The 21,372-nt window shown below is 39.3% G+C and overlaps 3 protein-coding genes across 3 annotated transcripts; all 3 read right to left on the bottom strand.

Annotated features, from left to right (window-relative positions):
* Positions 1-376: 376 nt before the first annotated feature.
* On the bottom strand, positions 377-3,590 carry LOC116919046 (cytochrome P450 18a1). The gene is made up of 6 exons (XM_032924914.2): positions 2,843-3,590; positions 2,615-2,736; positions 2,273-2,539; positions 1,755-2,182; positions 1,331-1,667; positions 377-1,226 (listed from the first exon to the last, which is right to left on the bottom strand). Exons 1-6 carry the CDS (start codon positions 3,228-3,230, stop codon positions 1,113-1,115), a joined length of 1,656 nt encoding a protein of 551 aa, XP_032780805.2. The 5' UTR covers positions 3,231-3,590; the 3' UTR covers positions 377-1,112.
* A 13,190-nt stretch (positions 3,591-16,780) lies between these two features.
* Positions 16,781-18,400, bottom strand: LOC116920527 (transmembrane protein 17). Its single transcript, XM_032926654.2, has 4 exons — positions 18,261-18,400; positions 18,077-18,180; positions 17,676-18,015; positions 16,781-17,601 (listed from the first exon to the last, which is right to left on the bottom strand). Exons 1-3 carry the CDS (start codon positions 18,370-18,372, stop codon positions 17,695-17,697), a joined length of 537 nt encoding a protein of 178 aa, XP_032782545.1. The 5' UTR covers positions 18,373-18,400; the 3' UTR covers positions 16,781-17,601; positions 17,676-17,694.
* Positions 18,401-19,885: 1,485 nt separating this feature from the next.
* Positions 19,886-21,308, bottom strand: LOC116919945 (derlin-2). The gene is made up of 6 exons (XM_045167306.1): positions 20,936-21,308; positions 20,801-20,866; positions 20,562-20,729; positions 20,374-20,496; positions 20,154-20,317; positions 19,886-20,086 (listed from the first exon to the last, which is right to left on the bottom strand). Exons 1-6 carry the CDS (start codon positions 21,026-21,028, stop codon positions 19,951-19,953), a joined length of 750 nt encoding a protein of 249 aa, XP_045023241.1. The 5' UTR covers positions 21,029-21,308; the 3' UTR covers positions 19,886-19,950.
* Positions 21,309-21,372: the final 64 nt, after the last annotated feature.

Here is a 21,372-nt window from a genome sequence, read left to right as displayed (position 1 = left end):
CTTGCCTGCAATATCCGTCAATTTTGTAGAATTTCAATTTTGAATTAAGACGTTGGCGGGAAAAGGGTGGCGAAAGAAAGAACTTTCAATTCGATCAAAGTGTCGACTGTGATCCGATTTATTTGGCTCCAATTGGTTTAATTTAAAATGAGATAATAAGGCGATTTCCTAAATGGAATGAACTCAATTCGCCTAGCGAAAGATTTGTTTTCAAATCAATTCATTTCAAATTCATTCATTTCATTCATTCAAATCAAACAAATTCATTTCCAATTCCATTTCGCATTCAAAATCGAAACGTTTCGGCTTATGTGCAAAGAAGCCGTGATGATGTTTTGTCGAAGGAAAAAAAGAAATCGAACGCGGGACTCGGTAATAATTGTGTGGTTCCTTATAATATGTACAGCCAACAACAACAACAACAACATTTTCTTTCTTTCTGTTTTTTCTTTTTTTTTCAAATGAATTCGCAAAGGGGAGCACTGACGTGGCGCATGTGAAAAGAGAGAGACAGAGCAGACACACACAAAAAGAGACGACGACGGTGACCGGTGAAAGAGGTAGAGATCGTCGTTGAAAAAAAAAACAAATTCTCTCTGCGGACTGGGGGAGGGGGAGGTGGATTTTTTTTTTTTTTTTTTTTTTTGTTAATTTAGAAAAAAAAAAAATCGGATGAGGAGAATGATACAAAAGAAGTACAAGAGATCCGATCATATATAAATGTGACGTTTTATATGTACAACTGGAAATTGAATTTTTTTTTTTGTTTTGAATAATGGCGGGTCTTTTTTTTTTCTCTTCGTTCGAAATGATTTTTTTCAGTTGGCCAAAATCAAAATCTTGCGTCTGTCGAACACAAAAAACAAAAAAACACACAATCACAGCGAATAGCATTTTTTCCTTTTTTTAAGTTTAAAAAAAAAAAACACAATTTTCACATCGCATTTATCAAAAAAAAAAAACATTTCACACAATTTTATGTACAAGAGAAAAGAATTCAAAAAAATTCGAGATTTGAGCTCTGTTGATCGCCATCACTCAAACGTCTTTATCTTCTTTATAATTATATAAGTTTTTTCAAAAAAAAAAACAAACTAAACAAAAAAACCGAATCACTGCACTGGACAGCTCAAATATGGAAGACACGGGAAAACGTTGAAAGGCTCTCGACTCGATTGCGTTTCACCTTCGACTACGTTCTCGACGTATCGAGCTTTTGCACACACCTGCCAATGGGCGATTTAAAAAAAGGACCCCGGTTAATATTTCAGCCAGAGTGACGTCATTCAATCGAATAGATCTAAAATCAAAAATCAAATAAGATAATGACCTGGAACGTTTGCGGAGAAACGGTGACGCCCGCTTGTCCTCTGAGGTCTGGAACGCTGGCCCCTTGCGGTACGGTCAACGTGAACGTGTGCAACAGGCTGGAGAAGAAGAGGAAGAGCTCGGCTTTGGCCAGGACGTCGCCCAGGCACACCCGCCGCCCCACGCCGAACGGAATGAAGTAGTCGGGTTTGACGACTTTGGTGCCGTCGGCGCTGAGGAACCGCTCCGGATTGAACACTTCCGGATCCTTCCACAAGGCAGGGTTCATGTGAACGGCGTGAATCAGCGGGATCACCTGGGTGCCTTTCGGTATGGTGAACCCGTTCAACGTTGTCGTTCTGTTTTTGTTTTTTTTTGGTTGAAAGAATGGAAAATTCGAAATTCAAATTTGGCGCGCAATTTTCAAACAAATACCCGAAACTGACCTGGACGTTGAATGGGTGGTGCCGAGGGGGACGGCAGTAGCTCGGCGCATCACTTCCAGCATGAAGGCCTCGGTGTAGGGCAAGTTGGGCAGGTCGTCCAGCATGGGCATCCGGAAGCGAGTGACGACGCGATCGAGCTCTTCCTGGACGCGCGCCTGCATGTGCGGCTCCCTCAAGGCGAAGACGGTGGCCCATTGGAGCGTCGTCTTGACCGTCTCCGTTCCAGCGCTGAACATGTCGCCGATGATTTGCTGCATCTGGCGGTCGCCGTTCTTGCCGTTGAACAGCTGCTCGCTGCGTCCCTCCTCTTTGGCGTTCTGGATCTCCAGGATGTAGCCGTCGATGATGTCGCGGATGTTGTTGGCGTCGAACGATCGCTTGTGGTCATCGACGATCTCCTGATAGAAGTTGCTGATTTCGCCGAAATTCTACACGTCGAAAGAGAAAGATCAGATCAGTCACGAGCCACGAAAAATGGTTTGGAAAAAAACAGCAGCAGAGCGAAACGGATGCGCTACCTGGCGGATTTTGTTGAATGCGTAATTGAACGCTGGCAGCAATTTGAGAATGGGGATGAAACCAGCGGCGGCCGTGACGGTGAACAGTTTGAAACCGTCGTCAATGAGGTTGGTGAATCGAATGAACTTGGGGTCGTCGTGGCGGAAACGGACGGACATGAGCAGCGAACAGATGACGTTGGAGACGGCCGACGACAGGTACGATCCCAACTCGACGGGCGCTGATTTCTTGTCGGCCAGCTCGGTGATCATTTGATACACTTCGATCTATTCGAATTTTTGTCATACAATTTGACATTATAGCCATCGATTGGACAACAATCAATCAACTAAACAACTCACCATAATTCGGTTCTCCATTTTCTCACGGCCGTCGCCCATGTGCTTCATGCCAAAATGGCGCAGACGTTCGTGCAAGAAGCGGCGTTGCTCCTTCCACATTTTGCCTTCCGTGTTGATGATACCTGCAAAGCGGCCAATCAAACGGATGGTTAGTAAATCAAACAAACAACAAGTCATGCAAGGAACACACACACACACACACACACAGAGAGACACACACACACGCACCATATCCATCCAAGAGCTTCATGAAGTCGTTGTCGGGCCGGCAGGCGAACTCTTCGCGGCGGAAGGCCTCGCGGATGATCTTGTGATCGCTGAGGACGACGATCAACTCGGATCCGAGTCGGACGCTGAAGACGCTGCCGAACTTGCGGCTGAGCGCCGTCAGCTCTTCGTGGAACTCGCGTTTGATGCGCATCAGGTAACCGACGATCGGGTAGCCGTACGGGCCGGGTGGCAAATTGCGCGACGTCCGCCACCACCTCCACAGGTACGAGGCCAACCAGGCGACGACGACGAACAACAGCGTCGTCCACAGCGACTCGCTGCACGACGTGTCGATGATCAGGTGTAGCATCCAGGTGGCCAGCCGTCCCAAACTCCACACGATCATTTTTTGTTTTGTTTTGTCTTTTGTTTTTTGTTTTTTTTTCAAGGTGGTCTCTTCTTTTTAGCCGAGATTGTTGTTTAGCACATGAAACGGTTCGATTTCGGTACGTGTGTCAAGCGCATTCAAAAAATTTTTCAAAAACAAATTGGCAATTGGCAAAAATCAGGGGGGGATTGGTAAAACAAATTTGTTTGGTTTGTTTTGACTTTTTTTTTTTTTTGAACAAAAACAAATCAGTGCGCTAACAAAATCAATGAGAGGGGGGGTGTGTAACAGATAAAAAAAAGTTTGGACTTTTTTTTTTTTTGCTTTCTCGATTTTGAATGGAGGAACGAGTTTTGAGTTGGTCAAGCTACGGGTGAAGCGCAAACTTCTATCGGACTCGATACTGGACCAACGGCTCTTTTTATACGGGCCGGAGACCCGGACCCCCTCCTCCTCCTCATTTGCCTCCTCCCTCCTACCGAGATACTGTGGGAGGAGGAGAGAGAGACACACACACACAAGGAGGTGGTGCCGATGGTAGAGGGAGAAACTCTTTTTTTTATTTATTTCTTATTCATTTATTTTTTATTATCTTTTTCTTAAAGGAAAACCCATCTTGAGGTGGATGGGGGGAGGGGGGGGAGGAGACGGCCACCAGACTGCGCTCTTTGACGTTGTGAGGTGGGTACACAGCTCCTTTTTTTTTTTATATTTTTGATATTTTGGCTGGACCCCCGTGCGCTGGACCCTTGATCCGACCTATCAGATGGACCGCCCTCTCTCTCTCTCTCTCTCTGCTCTTTCTTTCTCTCTTCTGTTTAGTTTTTATTTTTTATTTTTTTTGCTGGCGTCCCCATAACTCAACTCAGTGGCTCCTCCCCTTTTCGATTGGGACCTTTTTTTTTTAAATGAAAAATATTTTATATCTCTCTTTCATACGAACAGCTCTCCAGTGTCTTTTGATGACTGGCCATGTGAGGTCAGCACACAAACTGATCATTTATCTTTAAAGAAAAAATTGTTTTTTTTTTTTTTTTCAATTTTTGCCGTGATGTCAATCTCCTCTGAAATATTTGATGAACGCGCGATTTTTTGTTATTGCCATCATTTCTTTTTAAATTTTAATTCATTTTTTGTTTGTTTTTTAAATGGAATTATATATCGCAAAATAAAATGTATGTTTGATATTATTGCCTACACTCTGGTGCAAATTTTGTTTTTGTGTCTTTCCCAGCCGCCATTTCGCAATGAACCAATCGCAATTCTTCTATTCGAATTCGAATTTTGAATGAATTTTCCCGGCGCTTTCGACACATAATTAATTTATTGGCCGCGTTTAATCACTGTTTTTTTTTTTAATAAATATAATATAGTAAACACACACACACATAACAGGATGTGTTTAACTATAAATGTGTGCGTGTGTGTGTATACAGAAATCGACGGCGATGATGACGGGCCGACTTTTGACGCACATATGACGTCAATTGAAACCTCAATTTCAATTTGTTTTTCTTGTTCTTTTTCTTTTAATTTCTCATTTGCCGTTTGCTTTCCTTTAATCGGCTGCTGTGTATTTTGCTATCAATTTCCACGTACCGGCATCTATGCACAGGAATCCGCACAGAAACGAAGACATGAACGATGGACACACGCGTCCACGTGACAATAGCCGATTTTGCCTAACATTCGTGGAATTCAATGAACAAGGAACGTTTGTGTCCCCATTTGCCAGCAATTGATATCTCCTTTATTTTCTTCTTTCAAAGAAAAACAAACAAATGGACAAAGCAAATCAACACAAATGAATTAGCACATCAGCCCCAAATTATTTGATTGTGTTTCTCCTTTGAGGCCGAAGATTGAGAAGAAAAAAAACGGCGCGTGTCAACCAGATTTCAAACATTTTATTTTAATTTTTTTTTTATTTTGTTCCATTCCCAATCTTACGTGGAGGGGGAAATCAGTTTAATAAAAAAAACGGCGCGTGGCCGGACAAGACTCAATTTTCTAATAAAAATTGAGCTCAAAAAAAACAAAACAAAAACAAATGATTGAAATCCATTGGGGCATTAAAAAAAAACGCGCGTGGCAAGAACTTTTAATTTTTAAATCAATTTATTTATTGATAATTTAAAAAAATGGAAGCACAAAAAATTACATCACAACAATTCAAAGGATCCAAGTTCACTGATCGATCGTCGTTTTACTACGCGCCAAGTTCAAAAGGCGATTGCCGAGAAATGAGACAAAAAACGCACGCGCGTGGCTCTTCGTTTTCCATATCAAATCACACGATTAAAGCGTATAGCATTTAATATAAACGATATCCTCCCCCTTTTCTTGGGACAAAGACTCGGATCTTTTCGAAATGCAAACCCAAAACGTCTCACAACATCTCCAAATTTAGGTGATTTATTATTATTTTTTTTTTTAAAATCATTGTTATCGTATATTTGCGCACGAGAAGGAAGCAAAGTTCATCGGGCACGAGTCCATACACTTACGACATCGTATTGTTTTTATTGACGCATTATCGAAAAGGAATTAAAAAAAAAACAAAGGGGGACACACGGGCGCCTTACATTATAAAGACATTTCAATTTCAAATATACACGCGCCTTTTGTTTTTTGTTTTCTCGTTCAATAAAATCGCAGAAAGAGGAAGTCTTGGCCAAGTTTTCAAAATTTCGATTGATACGACAGCACGTGTGTGTGTGGGGGACGTTATATACCGAAACCAAATGTCATCATATCATTTCGATCATCACGGCCTACATTGAAATTCTATTGGCGAATTGCATTATGTATAGGTGTTGTAATATATTTGAATAACGTATATAGTCTACACAGGTATATAGATAACACACACACACACACACACACACAAAATATTTGAAAAAAAAAAGGTACGACAAAGAGGAAGGCCCTTTCTTTCCGATGGTGCCCTGCAAATAACTGGGTCACAGACAGCACCGGGCTGATGCCCTCTTCCTTATATTATCTCCCTCTATATATACTATGTAGATGTTTACCTTGATTATTTCGGTTTCCTATATAACACTCTGCTGCTTGCTGTGCGTTTCGAACCGTGTGGCCCTTTATTTCGTTCTCATATTCGCGCATGTTTGGTATGTTTTGATTTCGGTTAACGTCAGTTTGTGTTTGCCCGATGTGCATGCAAATCAGACGTCGAATTTGACCTACACACTTTCTTTCTTTAAGCAGTTAAGGCTGGATTTTTCTTTCTTTAATGACAGCCATTTATATAGAGGCTATAAATAGAAGTGCTGGCTATATCTATACATTTGTTATAAGCGTATACGGTTTCTATTTAAATCGTCAAAGACTTTGGCTTTCACGACCGATCGCGTATTTAGAATTTTTTATACGGTGGCCTTCTGTATCTATATAAAACATTTTGAATCATTAATGATTGCCATATATCTGATGTAGATGGAGAACGAATGTGATTTCGGTATCAGTCGGTATCAGCTTATGTATTTCCCCTTATTTAGATTGCATTTGGAAGAAATGACGTCGTTGCTTCGAGTCAGGGAAAGTCTCTATGGGTTTTCTTTTTCTCTTTCTCTCTTCTCTCTACACGAAAACATTTTTATTTGAATGTCAAAACCTTATAGGGGCGACTATGACGTCAATGCCTACAACACTGTTCTGTTTGTTTATTTTTTATGCGCCTATTTTTAATGGCATTTTGTGTAGATGGCGTACCCTTTTACCTTTGGCACATGACGTTACGCAACGCACCTTATTTAGTCCGAAAAAAAAATGATTCATTCCAACATGTTTGGTTTATGATTTATTTATAGTCTACGGTGTTATAATGTACAGACGTAGGGCAACAACTTTCCCAGCATGCCAAATGCATACGTGTCAAAAACTTTCTTTCTATTTTCAGTCGTTGACGTCATATTCGAGAAACGAAGAAAGAAAGAAAGAAAAAGGGAAAATGATGATCCATTGACATTTTGAAAGGCTATTTTACCTTATATACAAGCAGATGTATAATGTGTACTACGAGTGAAAGAGTCTGGGATGGGATGTATAGAGGCAGAAAAGACACGTAGATATATAGAGTATATATAACAACAAAGAGTACATAAGGATGCAGAGTAGGCCAAAGGTGAACGGCCTGTTTTGACCTAGTCTGTTAAATGAGCCCTTACACACACACACACACACCTGCACACAGCAAGTCAATATAGGCCTATACATATATACAACACTAGATAGATGTAGGCCTTCTTTTCAGTTCGGATAGCCTGGATACACATCAGCACAAACCCTCATTTCTTTTGTTTTTCAGGATAAAGGCATTTCCTCCTTTTCTTTTTAAAGGTGTTATATATTTGAAGGCATTTGTAAGAATGAATTGGAATAGGGAGAAGGGTATATAACAGAATTTCCTGGCGTTTTTTTTTTTTTTCAAATGAATCGTCTGTTTTGATGAGGCCATTGACCAGTGAAAGTGAAACTATTCATGATTTCAAATGCGTATGTATCGATCAATCTATTTTCTCTATCTATGCGTATAAGGATATAACGGATGGACTGAAAAAGGTATCAACGAGAAATCAAGTTTCTGTCTGACCCATTGAACTTGAGAATCCCCCATCGTTCGTACAGCAGGTCAATTGCCCCCCCTTCTTTTTTTTTGTGTTTTCCTTCTTTGTCCTATATATATATATATCTATTTAACTCAAAAATATATACATATTTATTTACTACCTTTTGTGTGTGTCTCTCCAAACGTCTCAACTTTGAACACGAGATTAAAAACTGAACATTTTCCAAACACAAAAAAAAAGGGGGGGGGGGATGTTTCGAGCCCCCATAACAATCATCCTATCACAGACCCGAGACACCAATAAAGAATCAATAAAATCTCTCACTTTTTTTTCTTTCTCGGTTGTGTAGCGCGTGTGTTGACCCCAGATGACCTCTTGAAAGCTCCACAGATGGTGCGTGTGTTATGACGGCTCAACCCCCTTTCTCTTATACATTCCCCCCCTTGTTTTTTGTGTTTTTATTTAAAAAAGGAAACTCGTACCTGATAAGAAATAAGAGACGAGTTTAAGAGAAGAAAAGAAGGACATGGCCTCAATATCTAATAAACCCCCGTGCATATATAGATACAAATAACCCTTGTACGAAACAAGCGTTCAAGCAGCCGAAATTTCAATGTTTTTTAAAAATAAAAATGACAATAGAATATTGTTAAAAATAAAATAGAGGAAGGAAGAGAAAGGTAGATCGTGTTCCAGCTGCTGCCGAACTTGACCTTTTCTCCGGAACATTCACACACAAAAATATTAATAATAGAAATATGGTGATGACCCGGATTGAGTTCCATCAAACAGTACAGGCTCTATACATCGGATACAGGCCGAATTATTTGTGTGTGTCCTATTTTTGAATGGTCCTATTTAAAGCGACCTTGAATGGACTATATTGCCTGTGCATAGCTATGTGTATTTGTAATGGCTTTCTTGTATTAAAAAAAAAGAAAAATACAGGAAAGAATTCAAACTTGTTGCGAACAGCAAGTTTCTCGGAAACGTAATAGATGTAGGAAAAATACTTTTAATCGGAAATTGAATCAGAAGAAAAAAAGGCGATTCGATTGCGAATGTGTCGACACAGATTGTTGAATGCATCAGGTATACGTGAAAACAAGGTTAATCAACGTTGAGTTTGTGGTGAATTTTGTGAGTGTGTTGGTCCATGTCGAGCCATAATTGCATAAAAATGCTGCGCACATGAACTGCAATGTCTTATTGTATGTAGAGAAACACAAAACGAACGAGATTTACATCAAACAGCCTTTTATAGAATGCGCTCAGGTATTCTAATTAAGTCGCTTCAAGGTTGTTCCGCGTGCGTTGTCAACGACATCAATCAAAACAGTTTGGACAATTCGGACCGACAGCAAGTGCGCAACGAAACTCGTATCATCTCAAACAAATGGATCTTTGTTAAATGGTGCGGATTGACACGAGGCTAGGAGTCACGTGACCTTCGTATTGTATATTTTTTTGAATTATTATTCTGTAAAATGATAGATGTCAATGCGACAATGCGAGTTAAAATCATTAATTAAAACAGGTAGTTACATCCAAAAATTGAGCATGGGCGTTGCGACCATAATTTTATACAATTCCTGGTATTTTCTGATCAATTTTCTTTATCTTTAATGACGAAGCATTTTGTTTTTTTCTCTGTCGGTCATTTTGAAAAGCCAATTCCCTCGTCTATTAAAAAAAAAAAAGAAAAAGTGAAATCTTGTAGATCGCGAAATGGAAAGAAGAAAAAAAACCGCAAACAATCCAAAGATTTATTTTGTAATCAGCGGCCATTATTATCAACCCTATTTGGAGATAGATGTAATTTCTTTAATTTATCGCCCTTTTCTATTACGAAAAGACGGCGGCCCTCTACATGTTTTTCTCTCCTAATATTTCATAATTTTTGGCTATATACAATCTTCTGTATAGAGGAGTCTGTTCAAATATCTAACACACACCGTGTGTGTACAGAATATTTTTGCATACATTGTGACATGGCGAGTCTCTCTCTCTCTTTTTCTTATTCAACACAAAATATTCTTTATCTATTTCTTGAAAATGCTGTTATCCTGCAGTCCAGCCGTGGCTTGAGGCAGGCCAGCGCATTCCAAATGTCGGTCACTCGGCCAAGGACTGGGACTAACCATACTATATACATACACGTCTGTGCGTATCGAAATCTAGGAGAAAAATACAAGCAGCAAGCAAAATTTCATAACGTTTATTAGAATTGATCAAAGTCCAGTGTCTGTCTGGCGTTAGCCTATTTAGCAATTGACGAACGCGCATTTTGAATGTTAAAAAAAAACAATGCTCAATACATTCGTTATAGTTTGATTAGCCTATTATACAGAGTGTGTTCAAACATTTACTTTGTTCGCCTATTTTGTTATAATAAAGAAAACACGAAACAAACGCCTGCTTTTTTATTAGACATACTCCTCCTCTGTCTTGTTTGATATGTCTTGTCCTTGCCCTACTATCGCGGCGATTCGCTCTCGCAAACAGCAGCAACATCCAATAAACAAGCGGCCATCTAGTCGGGCGCCAAAAAACATTCCAAGAATATATGTTTGAATTAAAACACACACAAAAAAAAACAAATATATTTTCTTTAAATCTGTCCTGGTTAATGAATGATTAATGAATTCGTACATTTGCATCTATAAGGTGCATGTTTATATGGGGCGTGATTGGAGGTGACCCAGTTCAGCCCCTCTAATATACAGACGCTGTTTCGCACACATTTATTATAACTTTATGTATGCAAAATTCTTTTTCTTTGTGGGGAGGGGGGGGTTTATTGGCGCTGGAAAGTGAAAGTCTACCTGCGAATCCCTAGCGTTTTGCCAATCAATAGGATTTTTTTTTTATCTTGTTGAATGTTTTTCTTCAGCAACATGTGGCCTGAAATGTATAAAGAAGATGTTATTTTGCGTTTTGCCATTATTTTGAGCTTTCATTTCTGCGAAATTCGATTCGATTCTATCGTTTCATCGTGCACCGTGCAATGGGAATTTCAAAATACAAGAGCCTCTCTCATTTTTTTTTCCCGTAAAAGAAACCAATCCCTTTTTCAAGAAAGAATAATAATTTTTAAAAAAAAGGAGGTTATCTTTCTATATAGCCCCCCCCCCCCAAAGTTGAAACGTTTAAAGGGCACCCATACAAGTTTATAGAGATGTATGGAAAAGTGCTGGTGGAGGAATAAACCCCCCCCCATCTCCTCCCCCTTCTTCTCCCAAAACAAAAACAAACAAAAAACTTTCACTCGCGTGTGGCTGATGTCAGTCGGGGGCCCGGTCGTGTCTGTGCTGTATATACATGCATTTGAAAAGATTCAACAGGTCGGTTTCTATGGACCTTCCCTCTAACAGAAAAAAAAGAGAAAGACGCAGCCCTTTTTGTTCAATTTGTCTATGTCTGTGCGCTTGTCTGCTGTTTCCCTTTCATCAGTCCTGACCTTTTCTTCGATTGTTCTTCATTAAATATAGCTATAGCTATAGAGTGACACATGTAAACGAAATGGTTAATCACATCTCGAATATATAGACCTATACCTGCATGTGCAACAATCAATGCACAACACAAGCAAGGACGTTCAATCACCTTTTTTGGTGGGGGGATGATCATAATTCCTGCCATTCATTAATGATTCCATTAACTGTTGTTGTTTGTTGTTATCGAAAGAGCCTCTCTGCCGTTTAAATTTGTTTATTATCGTGGAACTATGTGGCGCTCGTATATATATATATATAAAGAGCATTGACCACCAAACCTGATGTGCACAAAATGTGTAGACAACAACAACATGTTATAGGCCTTTTGGGTGTCTCTCTCTATCACAGCAGCGTATATATATACGTAGAAAGAGAAAATGAAAGAAAACCTTGAACTAGATTGTTCCAGGAGCTGTTATCTGTTTCACATTCTATGTATATAATGGACAATGTCAGTTGGGTATTTCCTCTTTCTTTCAATAAACGCGACAGGTTATCCCCTTTAACAAAAACAAAAGTGGGGGGGACGAGAATAAACACATTAGAACGAAAATGGTGAAAGTGTTGGAACATCTTCTGCTGTTGGATGACCTTTATAAAGCGCGACCTCAATCGCCCCCCACCTTGTTGATCATCATTAGCATTGAAATTTGAAAGAAACATTTCGTTGCTCCATAGAATCACAACTGAAATTGCATTTGATTTTTAAATGATTGTTTTTGTTTTAAATGTGCTATGAGGGGTGTGCAAATAATTTTGTTTTGTGGAACCAAGTTGATCTGAAAATTATATCTAATAGTTCCATGTAGACTTTAAGTCTCGTCCCGTAAGGCTTTGAATTTTCCGAGAATTCCGTTTGTGTGTACAGGTTTTTTTTGTTTGAAAAACGTGTACATTTTACACAAGGGGCAGCACAGCAGCAGCTGCTTGTGTTGATAGATTTGGTTTTTCTATTTAGGGTTCGTCTGGGAAGTATATAATATATCTAAGAAAATATATATAAGTGGAAACCAATGACAAAAGTGCACTTTAAGTTGCAATTGCATGTATAGGCTATAAATATAGTTATTCGTCTGCCTGTCTATATACTTTGAGTGCCCTTATTATTTCTCTATATATACATGAAAATAGATAAGCTTTGGTGGGTGGGTGATGTTTTCTTCATATAGGGCCTATATACTCAAGTATATACAAGAAAGACGAAAATAATTTTCGTGCCTGTGTACATTAACTGCTGTCGGTGCACATGCACAGAGGATGTCGTCTGCCTTCACTTCTTCTCTCATTGCTTTATAATTCCCAGTAATTTTTTATTGCAAAATATCTTCTTAGAAATCTATAAATGTCTATAAGAAAGTGTATATTGGGCAATCGCTGTTAAAAGAAGATTGCATTACTTTTGAAGTCATCAACTTGACGGGTATTTAAAATGATTCATCATATTGGGCACATCCTACATAGGATGTCACATCACGATACGTTGATCGCGTTCTAATCAGTATCGGTGTGCACGTGAACACCAAGAAAGAAAAACGCCCATGTGGCAATGCACGTGCAATCACGACGAAGACAAAGCCTCTACATTTTTCTAAATATAAATAAATAATGTCTACATATAATTTACAGCAACCGAAAAATAAAACTCATCACCTGGGGAATGGTGGTATATTATCTATATATTCTCTCCTATTCCCTAAAGGACACACATCAGTTCGCATTAAGTGGGTTCTTTATTCTTTCTTCTAAATTGAACACACCACCATTAACCGTGATGGATAGGCCTTATAGAAAAGAAAAAAATAAAAGGGTTTTAATTTCGTTCATTCTCGAATGTTCTCGATATAAATCGTACGAAATGAATTAAATAGACGGACATGCTGTATAACAAGCAGTGCACGAATATAAACAGGAACCTCTGCAACAACGAACGCAGACAGAGACGTCGTCCTTGACACATCCACGGCCATCCGCATCGGGTTTGTTTTGTTGTTTCGTGTCTGATGGGGTTTGTGACCGCTGCGACGAGTTCACCTGCACCACAAATGGATAACGCAATCAAAAGGTCGAGAAGGAGAGAGTGGTTTAAAGAGCCGAGATACCCACGTAAACTTAAATTTTTCTAAACTTGTACAAGAATATGTAAATTTATACCACGAGGAAATGAACAGCCGGGTTATAAATCATCTTGTATATATAACATTGTGTTTAGGGGGTTGCATGCATAAGAGGCCTAACCCGAAAATGGGATGGCCGGTTAGTCCCGCGTTCAACGGGCTAAATAAAAGAAGGGAAATTACTGTATAAATCACAGGGTTGATCAACCTTTTTATAAAAATTCGTCTGCGCATAGAGTAGACCCTGTGTGATGTGGATGGCCTGATTCGGGATCGCCCCGTTTTATTACACGCCCTACATTTAATCAAATCGAAAGCCCACGCGGCTAATTTAACCTTGGAAGAGGATCGCATTCAGCCTGTCGTGATGTCGTAAACGTTTGCCGAATGAATATATGGAACGGAGAGGTACATACAGGAGATGAAAAACGCGATGCGGATGTGTCTATATATACTAAATGGAATCGTATATGCAACGATTAGACACCTGTCCAGCGTGACAGACTTGGACGTTCACGCATATAAACGGACTGGATAAACTGGTTCCCCTCGACGTGTTTATCGGTTGACATCTTTTGTTGTCACTCGGCCAGTGGGGAAAGAGACAAATCAAATAACTGAAACTGAAACAAAATAATTAACACATTTCTCGGAATGTTCGAGAGTTGATACGGTTGGTTATAGCCTAACACAAGTGATTGATGGATCACAATTTCTGTTCCGATTCGAAAATTGACTCACAAATTAGGGTGAATAATCTCAGTCGACATTGAAACTCTTTCATTTTGAAAAGGCGGGGGTAACATTTGTATTCAATATGTCTATAATATAGGGGTGCATAGACCCGAAAGAGAAATGTTGTGTTTACGTAGAAAAAGGTATGACTTCCATATCAGATTTAACAAGAAAACGAATTTTTGGAGGACACGTAACGTCGGATGACCCAACAACAACCCTTTCCTTCCTCGTGTTTTTTGTTGTTTTGAAAGCCACCATCATTCTTCGTATGGGCTATATAAGTTTATATTCTGTTAGCCCCTTCTTTTCTTCTGGAAATCCCGCTCGACGGCTGTTACACGATCATCGCCCCCAATTTAAATATCTCGGACACAGCAGTAGACCTGCGACGGCGGTCAGATCGCTATAAGCTCACGCGTGCATCCAAGGTCTCCCGTCTAGTCCCGGGTTGAACGCACTCGTCTACTAGACTACGCTATTTTTTATTCGAATACATAAATCCTTTTCTTTTTTTTTTTCTTTTTTTCCCCCCCGATTTAAATGTACGCCTTCCAAGATTTTCCCTTATGATATCGATCGATATATACGACGCTCGTCACGTAAGCCTACACGGACCTGAATTTTACTACAAGGCGAAGGTATTTTAATTCATTCGGGAGGTTAATTCGAAACTTGGCACGAGATATTCATTTGTTTTGCGAATAGGGGAACTCAGGGTCCGATGACAGATAAATGAATAGCGGACAAATCAAGTGTGAGCTTAGTGATTTAAAAAGAAATGTGGGCCAAGTAACGAGAGAGCAGTTTGCGCATTTCCTGCAAAATAAATTCACCTAAAACGTCGACTTCACGTTTTTGTTTTTTTCTTCTTCTTCTTTTCCGAGGGAAGAACAAAAAGAAAATAAAAAATAATACTCAGAATTTCATTGAAGGAATGTTTCTAAGGGCGAACGAGGGCATTGGGTCGACAACATTGTTGGTCAATTTTAATAAGTTGGTTTTTGTTTTGTTTTTCGAAAAAATAAAAAAATTCTTTTTATTGGGGGGTATTCGATCGAGAATTTGCCTACGTGTATCGAAGCTCAGTGGATTTCAAACGTCATGGACTCTATGGATTTCGGACAAGTCATCGGTCCTTGTTTCTTGTCCACGTTTTTATCCGTGCGCGATGTATTTCAATCGTTTGTCACAATCATCTTGAGGGAATCATGCAAAGCGACGTAACCCCCCCGCGCCAAATGTCTGAAACTTCTATTCTAGAATTTGAAAATTGTCCCAGATCGGCGTCGGGCCGGCAATGCCGATAATCCGGCCGTCCTTTTCTTTCAAAGTTGAAGATAAATCTTAGAATAAATGCACCTCTAGTGATTTGAGATTGCGGCTGTGCGCGTTAGCGTGATAAAATATGTTACATAAAGAATAAAAGAAAGGAGGAGGCTTTAAAAAAATGAAATGAAATTATGTAAGTTTGGAAAGAGATTTGACGCCTTTCTTTTTCTGGGCGAGAGACAAGATACCGAGGCTTAGTAACCAAGGCCCGAAATAGGTTATTCTAACCACCCCAAACGGTAACTATGTGTGGTCAAATGCAATCGTTTGACAAACTCTGTTGATGCATAGTTCTCAATGTTATTTCAAGATCATATTTTGCTTCCATCCTGGGAATTGTCCTTTTTGTTCTTCTACTTTTTGTTCTTCTTTTTCTTTTTGGCGCAGACCCACGTGTATGGTAGTGTACCAGCACAGTATATAACTCAATAAATGCCGTATGGGAATTTGATTTTAATTCACCTTGAACTATCAGTTTTTCTTCTGTTTATTGCTTTTCCGCGTTTTTTTTCAGCAAAATGGCACGTAGTTTCAATTGAATTGACGACCCACCTTTTGTTTTTTTATTTTGAAGTCACGTAGCTTCAAATTAATCTTTTTAAAGTAAACCACGATCAATAACCTTTAAGTACTATCCACCCATCAATGACAGCCATTTTGCAAAACCATTTTTTTTTACGAATGACGACGCGTTTGGACACGTCACAACCTGTTTCCGCCCACCTGAAAGAACCCCCCCCCCCCTTTTTTTGGGGTCCCCTCCTGTAGTGTCCCCTAATTAATGTCGCAAGTGGATAAACGTGAAGAAAACTAGAGAGAGCGTAGAGAAAAGGCAAACACCTTTCGTACAGTCACCGACGTGTTTGAAATGTTGGAATTTCCACACACTCCTCGGGGAATTTTTGAGAGAAAACAAACACAAATGTTTTTTTTTAATTATATGGAATTAAAAGTCACGACCTCGTGTTTAAAAGTTCACTGGCCGGTTGGCCCTCAAAATCGTCGACTGTTGTTAAAAAAATAAATTTTTTAATGTTTCCAGATTTTTCCGAGTTGATTTTGTTTTCATCAGCAATTTCAATAATTGCAACAGCGGAATAGCGCGTCTCAGGTGGATCATTTTCATTTGAAGATGCCCGTCTCTGAGCATTGCTCCGGCATCATCCATCACACAGACGAGAAGCCATTTTTTTTTTTTTTCTCTCCATTTTCACTCTCTCTGTATAATATATCCACGTTATTGTGGCTGTGTAGTGTATGCATACAACTGGGAATTTCCCTCCTGCACAAATGACGTCGTCTGCCATGGCCAACGATGTATTTACATCCAAAATCAAAGCAAAAAAAAAAAAAGGGGAAAAACTCAACTGAAAACGATGAGAAGGCAAGGTAAAAACTTATACAAGTTAGAAGAAGGAAAGCAGGTCAAGGTATCATGAACAGGTCACACGGGCCATCCAAGAGTCCTTCAAAACTTCTTGTATAAGACGAAGATGAACTGAAGGCGAAACAGAATTTCCCACAAAACTCGTGGTGACCTCGTCGTGTACAGATGCCGATGACCTGTCGAATTGGTTTTTTACACGGAGTAAATTAAATGAACTCTTCAAGAAGTTGTTGTCCTTTTTTTTTCACACCGCCTCACCTCCCCCTACATTCCTCGTCATCCTTCCACGTTTCTCGGATCAATAGGTTTAAGAAACAATTTTTCACAACATTCCAATGCGATTAAACATTTTCTCCTCCCTTTTTTTCTCTTTCTCTATATACTCGGTCTCTATGATACCATATAGAGTGTTTTTTTTTGTGCGTGTTTACTACGACGACTATACTCTACTACAACAGCAATATGACTCATCGGACCTCCTTTCACTTATTGGCTGTAGTAGAGTCTATGTGTTTGCATCGCACCCATTCAGCCGTGTCAAGGTCGCTGGTTATTCGCCAGAAACTTAAATGAAGCAGAAGAATCAGTCCTCTCAAAGAAATTGAATCAAAAATAGTAATAGTTTCGGCAAGGGTTTTGCACGCATGTCCTATGATTAGATTACAGGACATTTTATTATCTCTATTCGTTTCGAAATGGATTGTCTTGTAACGCGTGATGCGCTTAATAAAATGCCTGTCAAAGGATAGGAATTATTATGAGAAAACTCCATGCTTTTAAGTGTGGTAGCTTATATGGCTATAACGTACTATTCGTTTCGTTTTTTGTTCAAGGTTTCAAAAATTGGCGCAGGCGGGAGACGTTGCGTAGTGTAGTAAACGAGACGCATAATTGGACCGCCATTAGAGATGTGGAAATTGACAAGGCGACTACCTCCATGACTTGGCTCAAGCTCAAAGCCACTATGAGGATGATGGCAACCAAAGGCAATTGAACAAGCAGCGTAGTGAACCAGAATGTGGAAAGCTCAGTCACTTGCTCGCTCATGTTGCCTGACATGCCAAGGTAAATCCTAGTGGCTTCCATTATTAGCATGGTTGACACCCCAATACCGAGGAGTAGATAAGAAAACCAGCCAAAGCACTGGGCCTGAAGATGCAAATGTGAAAGTTAACCAGAATAAAAAGATTGATCTGCCATTTCAGTGTACCTTTGTTACAAATGAAGTGAAGATGATTACCAACCACACTGGGTAATAGACCAAATTGAAATACAGTGACATTTGCAGTACCAAACTCGATTTAACATCGTATACTAAAATTGAAATATTCAAATAACATTGAACGTAAATTATCAAGTTTAGATTCCCACTTTGGAGAGATCTGATATGATACCTATGTCACTTTGGCCCGATACGAATGAGAAATCTTGGGGTACATCGGATAAACCTGGAAATATTTTATCATTGAAAGAATCTACAACATTTTGAACTGATTGTCGGCCCATTTCGTTTAAATTTTAGTGGTGTCCCAACAAAAATGTCAGTTGATTGTTTTGGGCATTTTAAACGCGGCGCCATGGCAACGGCTAGCAGAACAGAATTAAGCTCAGCTGTTTTCATTGCGTGACTTTCTCCCGCCACTGCACATGTGCTACGTTATTATCCTTGAGTTAAACTGTGTTTCCCGAATAAAGGCTTTTTGAAAAAGTGAAAATTGAAATATTTATTGTTTCTTCTCACCAATAAAATCAATTAACAAAGTTTTTCTTTCTATCAGATTACTGAATCTAAACATGGGAGGTTGGCAGCTAGAAGCAGCCAAAATGGCCCTGTATATGGTTTTCCCAGTTGGGCTGTTCTACTACTTTAACCAGGCAGAATATTTTGAAGATTGGATGATAAATCTGAGAAGAGAAATGTATCCTACTGAAAATAGAGTGAACAAGAAGGCCTTTGAGGACACTATACGTGAGATGAAGGAAAAGCGTGAACGAGAATATCTCAGGCTACTTGAAGAGAAAGAGAGTGGTAAAAGTAGTCACTGAATTGTTGTACAATCACCCATAGAGTTATGTATGTCAAAAAATGTATTAATTTCAATTCATGTTTGTTTGCATATTCCATCATTCTGCAGGATCAGTGTTTTGAACTGCAGTTTCAACTGAATGGCTGTCTGCTAACAGTCATTGGATGTTTTGAAGCTTTTAAGTGAGCTTCAGTCCTTGAAAGCGGAATTAAGCACTGTGTGTGATAAGGGCAGCGAACTTCTAGGTTAGCCTTCTAAAATTCAATTCCATGGAATGATTCAATGCTATAGAGTCAGGTTAGGATTCAAATAGCAAAATAAGCAGAAACAACCAAATAATCAAATAAGCAAACAATCCCCCCTCCCCCCCCCAAAAAAAAAAATCAAGTCGACTTAGTTTGACAGATTGGCGACCTTCGAGTTTGTATTTGGAAATCTTTGGCGCACTCCGAACAAGGCGCAGTACTTAACCAGTTATTTGGACATTTACTGGGAGTGGAAATGTATAATTTTCAAGGTTGAAAAACTGCTCCTTCCTCTTGATTATTTTTATGCACAAATCATGTACAGCGGTGTTTTGACGAAAAACAAAGATGGTTTGAAAGACCATCATTAGCAATTAATCATTTATCTACTAGAAATGTTTAAAAAATAATAATAATAATAATATTTTTCCCATTGCATCTTTGACCTGCAAGAGGAAAAGTATTGGTTTATTATTTAAAATACTTATCTGCTAATGCGCTCCGGATCGAATGTAGTGTCGTTGAATATTGGGATTTTCGATGGGCGAAGAGCTGCACCATGGACACTACGGTTGATTGCGTGTAAACTTGACACGCTTAAAAGATGGCCATAAAAGGAGAAAGGGGAAAGCGCCGGATAAATGTAAACGTTGCAACAAAGCAGTATGTCAATGCTAGTCGGTCATTGATAAGCGAAAGAAAACCGGGCCACAGTGAAGCACATAATGAGGGCAAACACCAGCTACATATTTAACAAATTTCCATTTATTTAGTTTTCTTTTTTATCATGTAGTAATTTTGAACAGATATTTTCACTGATTTTCGTTCTCTCTTGGTTGTTCTGCAGCTCCAGGCGCCCCTGCTGCACCCCAATCAAAACCTCCAGGACGCTCATCAGGGGCAGGATTATAAATGGGATCCTCGATGTGCGTGTCGAACAACAGTTTCCTAGAAATGCAGTAAGCCGAATGAAGTCACCAAATTTATAGCGAAATATGTTAAAATGTGTGAATACAGTAGGCGGGGCGTGGCCAAAAGTCTTCGACCACCTGGTTGATTGGGAAATACGTCTTCTAGGAAGAAATACAGGTGACCGATAGCGATTCCAAGAATGTCCACCAACACGCTGTTCCCCAATAGAACGGAAAAAGCCACGAGAACCCAGGGCAAGTATGGGGCCTGAAGATGGACAATTTTTTTAATGCGACACAGACGGATTGCATTATCTTATTTACTCGAAAAGGTAGAAGGCCGAAGAAATTCATCCTAACGTAAGGATTTCGTCGAGCCCATATATAGACAAACATAGTGGTAAGTGAGTGTCCCAGAAACAACAAGTTTACAAACCAGGCACATATCTAAGAAAACAAACAGTTAAGCATTAGAATGAGATATGTTGTTTCTTTTTTAAAAATGTAGTTACCACTGTAGTGATGCAGCCAAATATGAACATGTAAACAAAATCAGCTGTTCTACCTCTGAACGAGCCTTCCTCTAGCATTCTACAATAGCGATAGGTAAAAATCATGTTGAACAGAAAATTGAAACTGAAAGTCCCAAAGAAGAAGAAGGGAGTTAGTAGTCTCCATATCTAGAAAAAATTAAATCTTTTTCTTCACATTTTGAATAATAATAATTACAGATTTAGAATTTTTTTGCTACCTCAAACTTTTGAGTGATGAGCAAAGGATTGAAATATAGTTGGAAAGGTGATACTACATCCAGTTGCTAAAGAATAGAATTATTTGCAATTTAGTAGACACTATCTCAAGCTGGATTCAAGTATGTATTACTTACAACTGCAATGGAAGTGAGCAAACAAACAGTAGTGTAAGCCCGTGTTACTGGGGGCATCAACATATACTCTTGGCGTAATGTATGGTAAGCCATTTTATATAATTTTTTGCTGTTGTTGATTTCATCAACAGTAGAGATGGGGGGTGCCACTGATTGTTTACACCTTAAATTGAGTTTTGCCTACTCAAACGCGAACGTTAATCAATAGAAGAGTACAAAAACAGCTTTGAATAGCCACACATGCAATCAGACGAGCTATTATCCAAATTTGCAAGGATTTCATGGAACACATAAAATCATCGTTTTCAAGGATCAGATTAGTTTGTTTTGGGTAGTTGGGCAGTACCATACGTTGACGTGGACGAGTAGTATAGGCAGCGAGCCTGATCAAGAATTCAACAGAATTCAAGATGTCAAAAACGAAAACCCTGACAAAA

The sequence above is a fragment of the Daphnia magna genome, linkage group LG1 (assembly GCF_020631705.1).
Source record: "Daphnia magna isolate NIES linkage group LG1, ASM2063170v1.1, whole genome shotgun sequence".
Taxonomy (NCBI): domain Eukaryota; kingdom Metazoa; phylum Arthropoda; class Branchiopoda; order Diplostraca; family Daphniidae; genus Daphnia; species Daphnia magna.
This window is presented reverse-complemented; position numbering and strand designations above follow the sequence as displayed.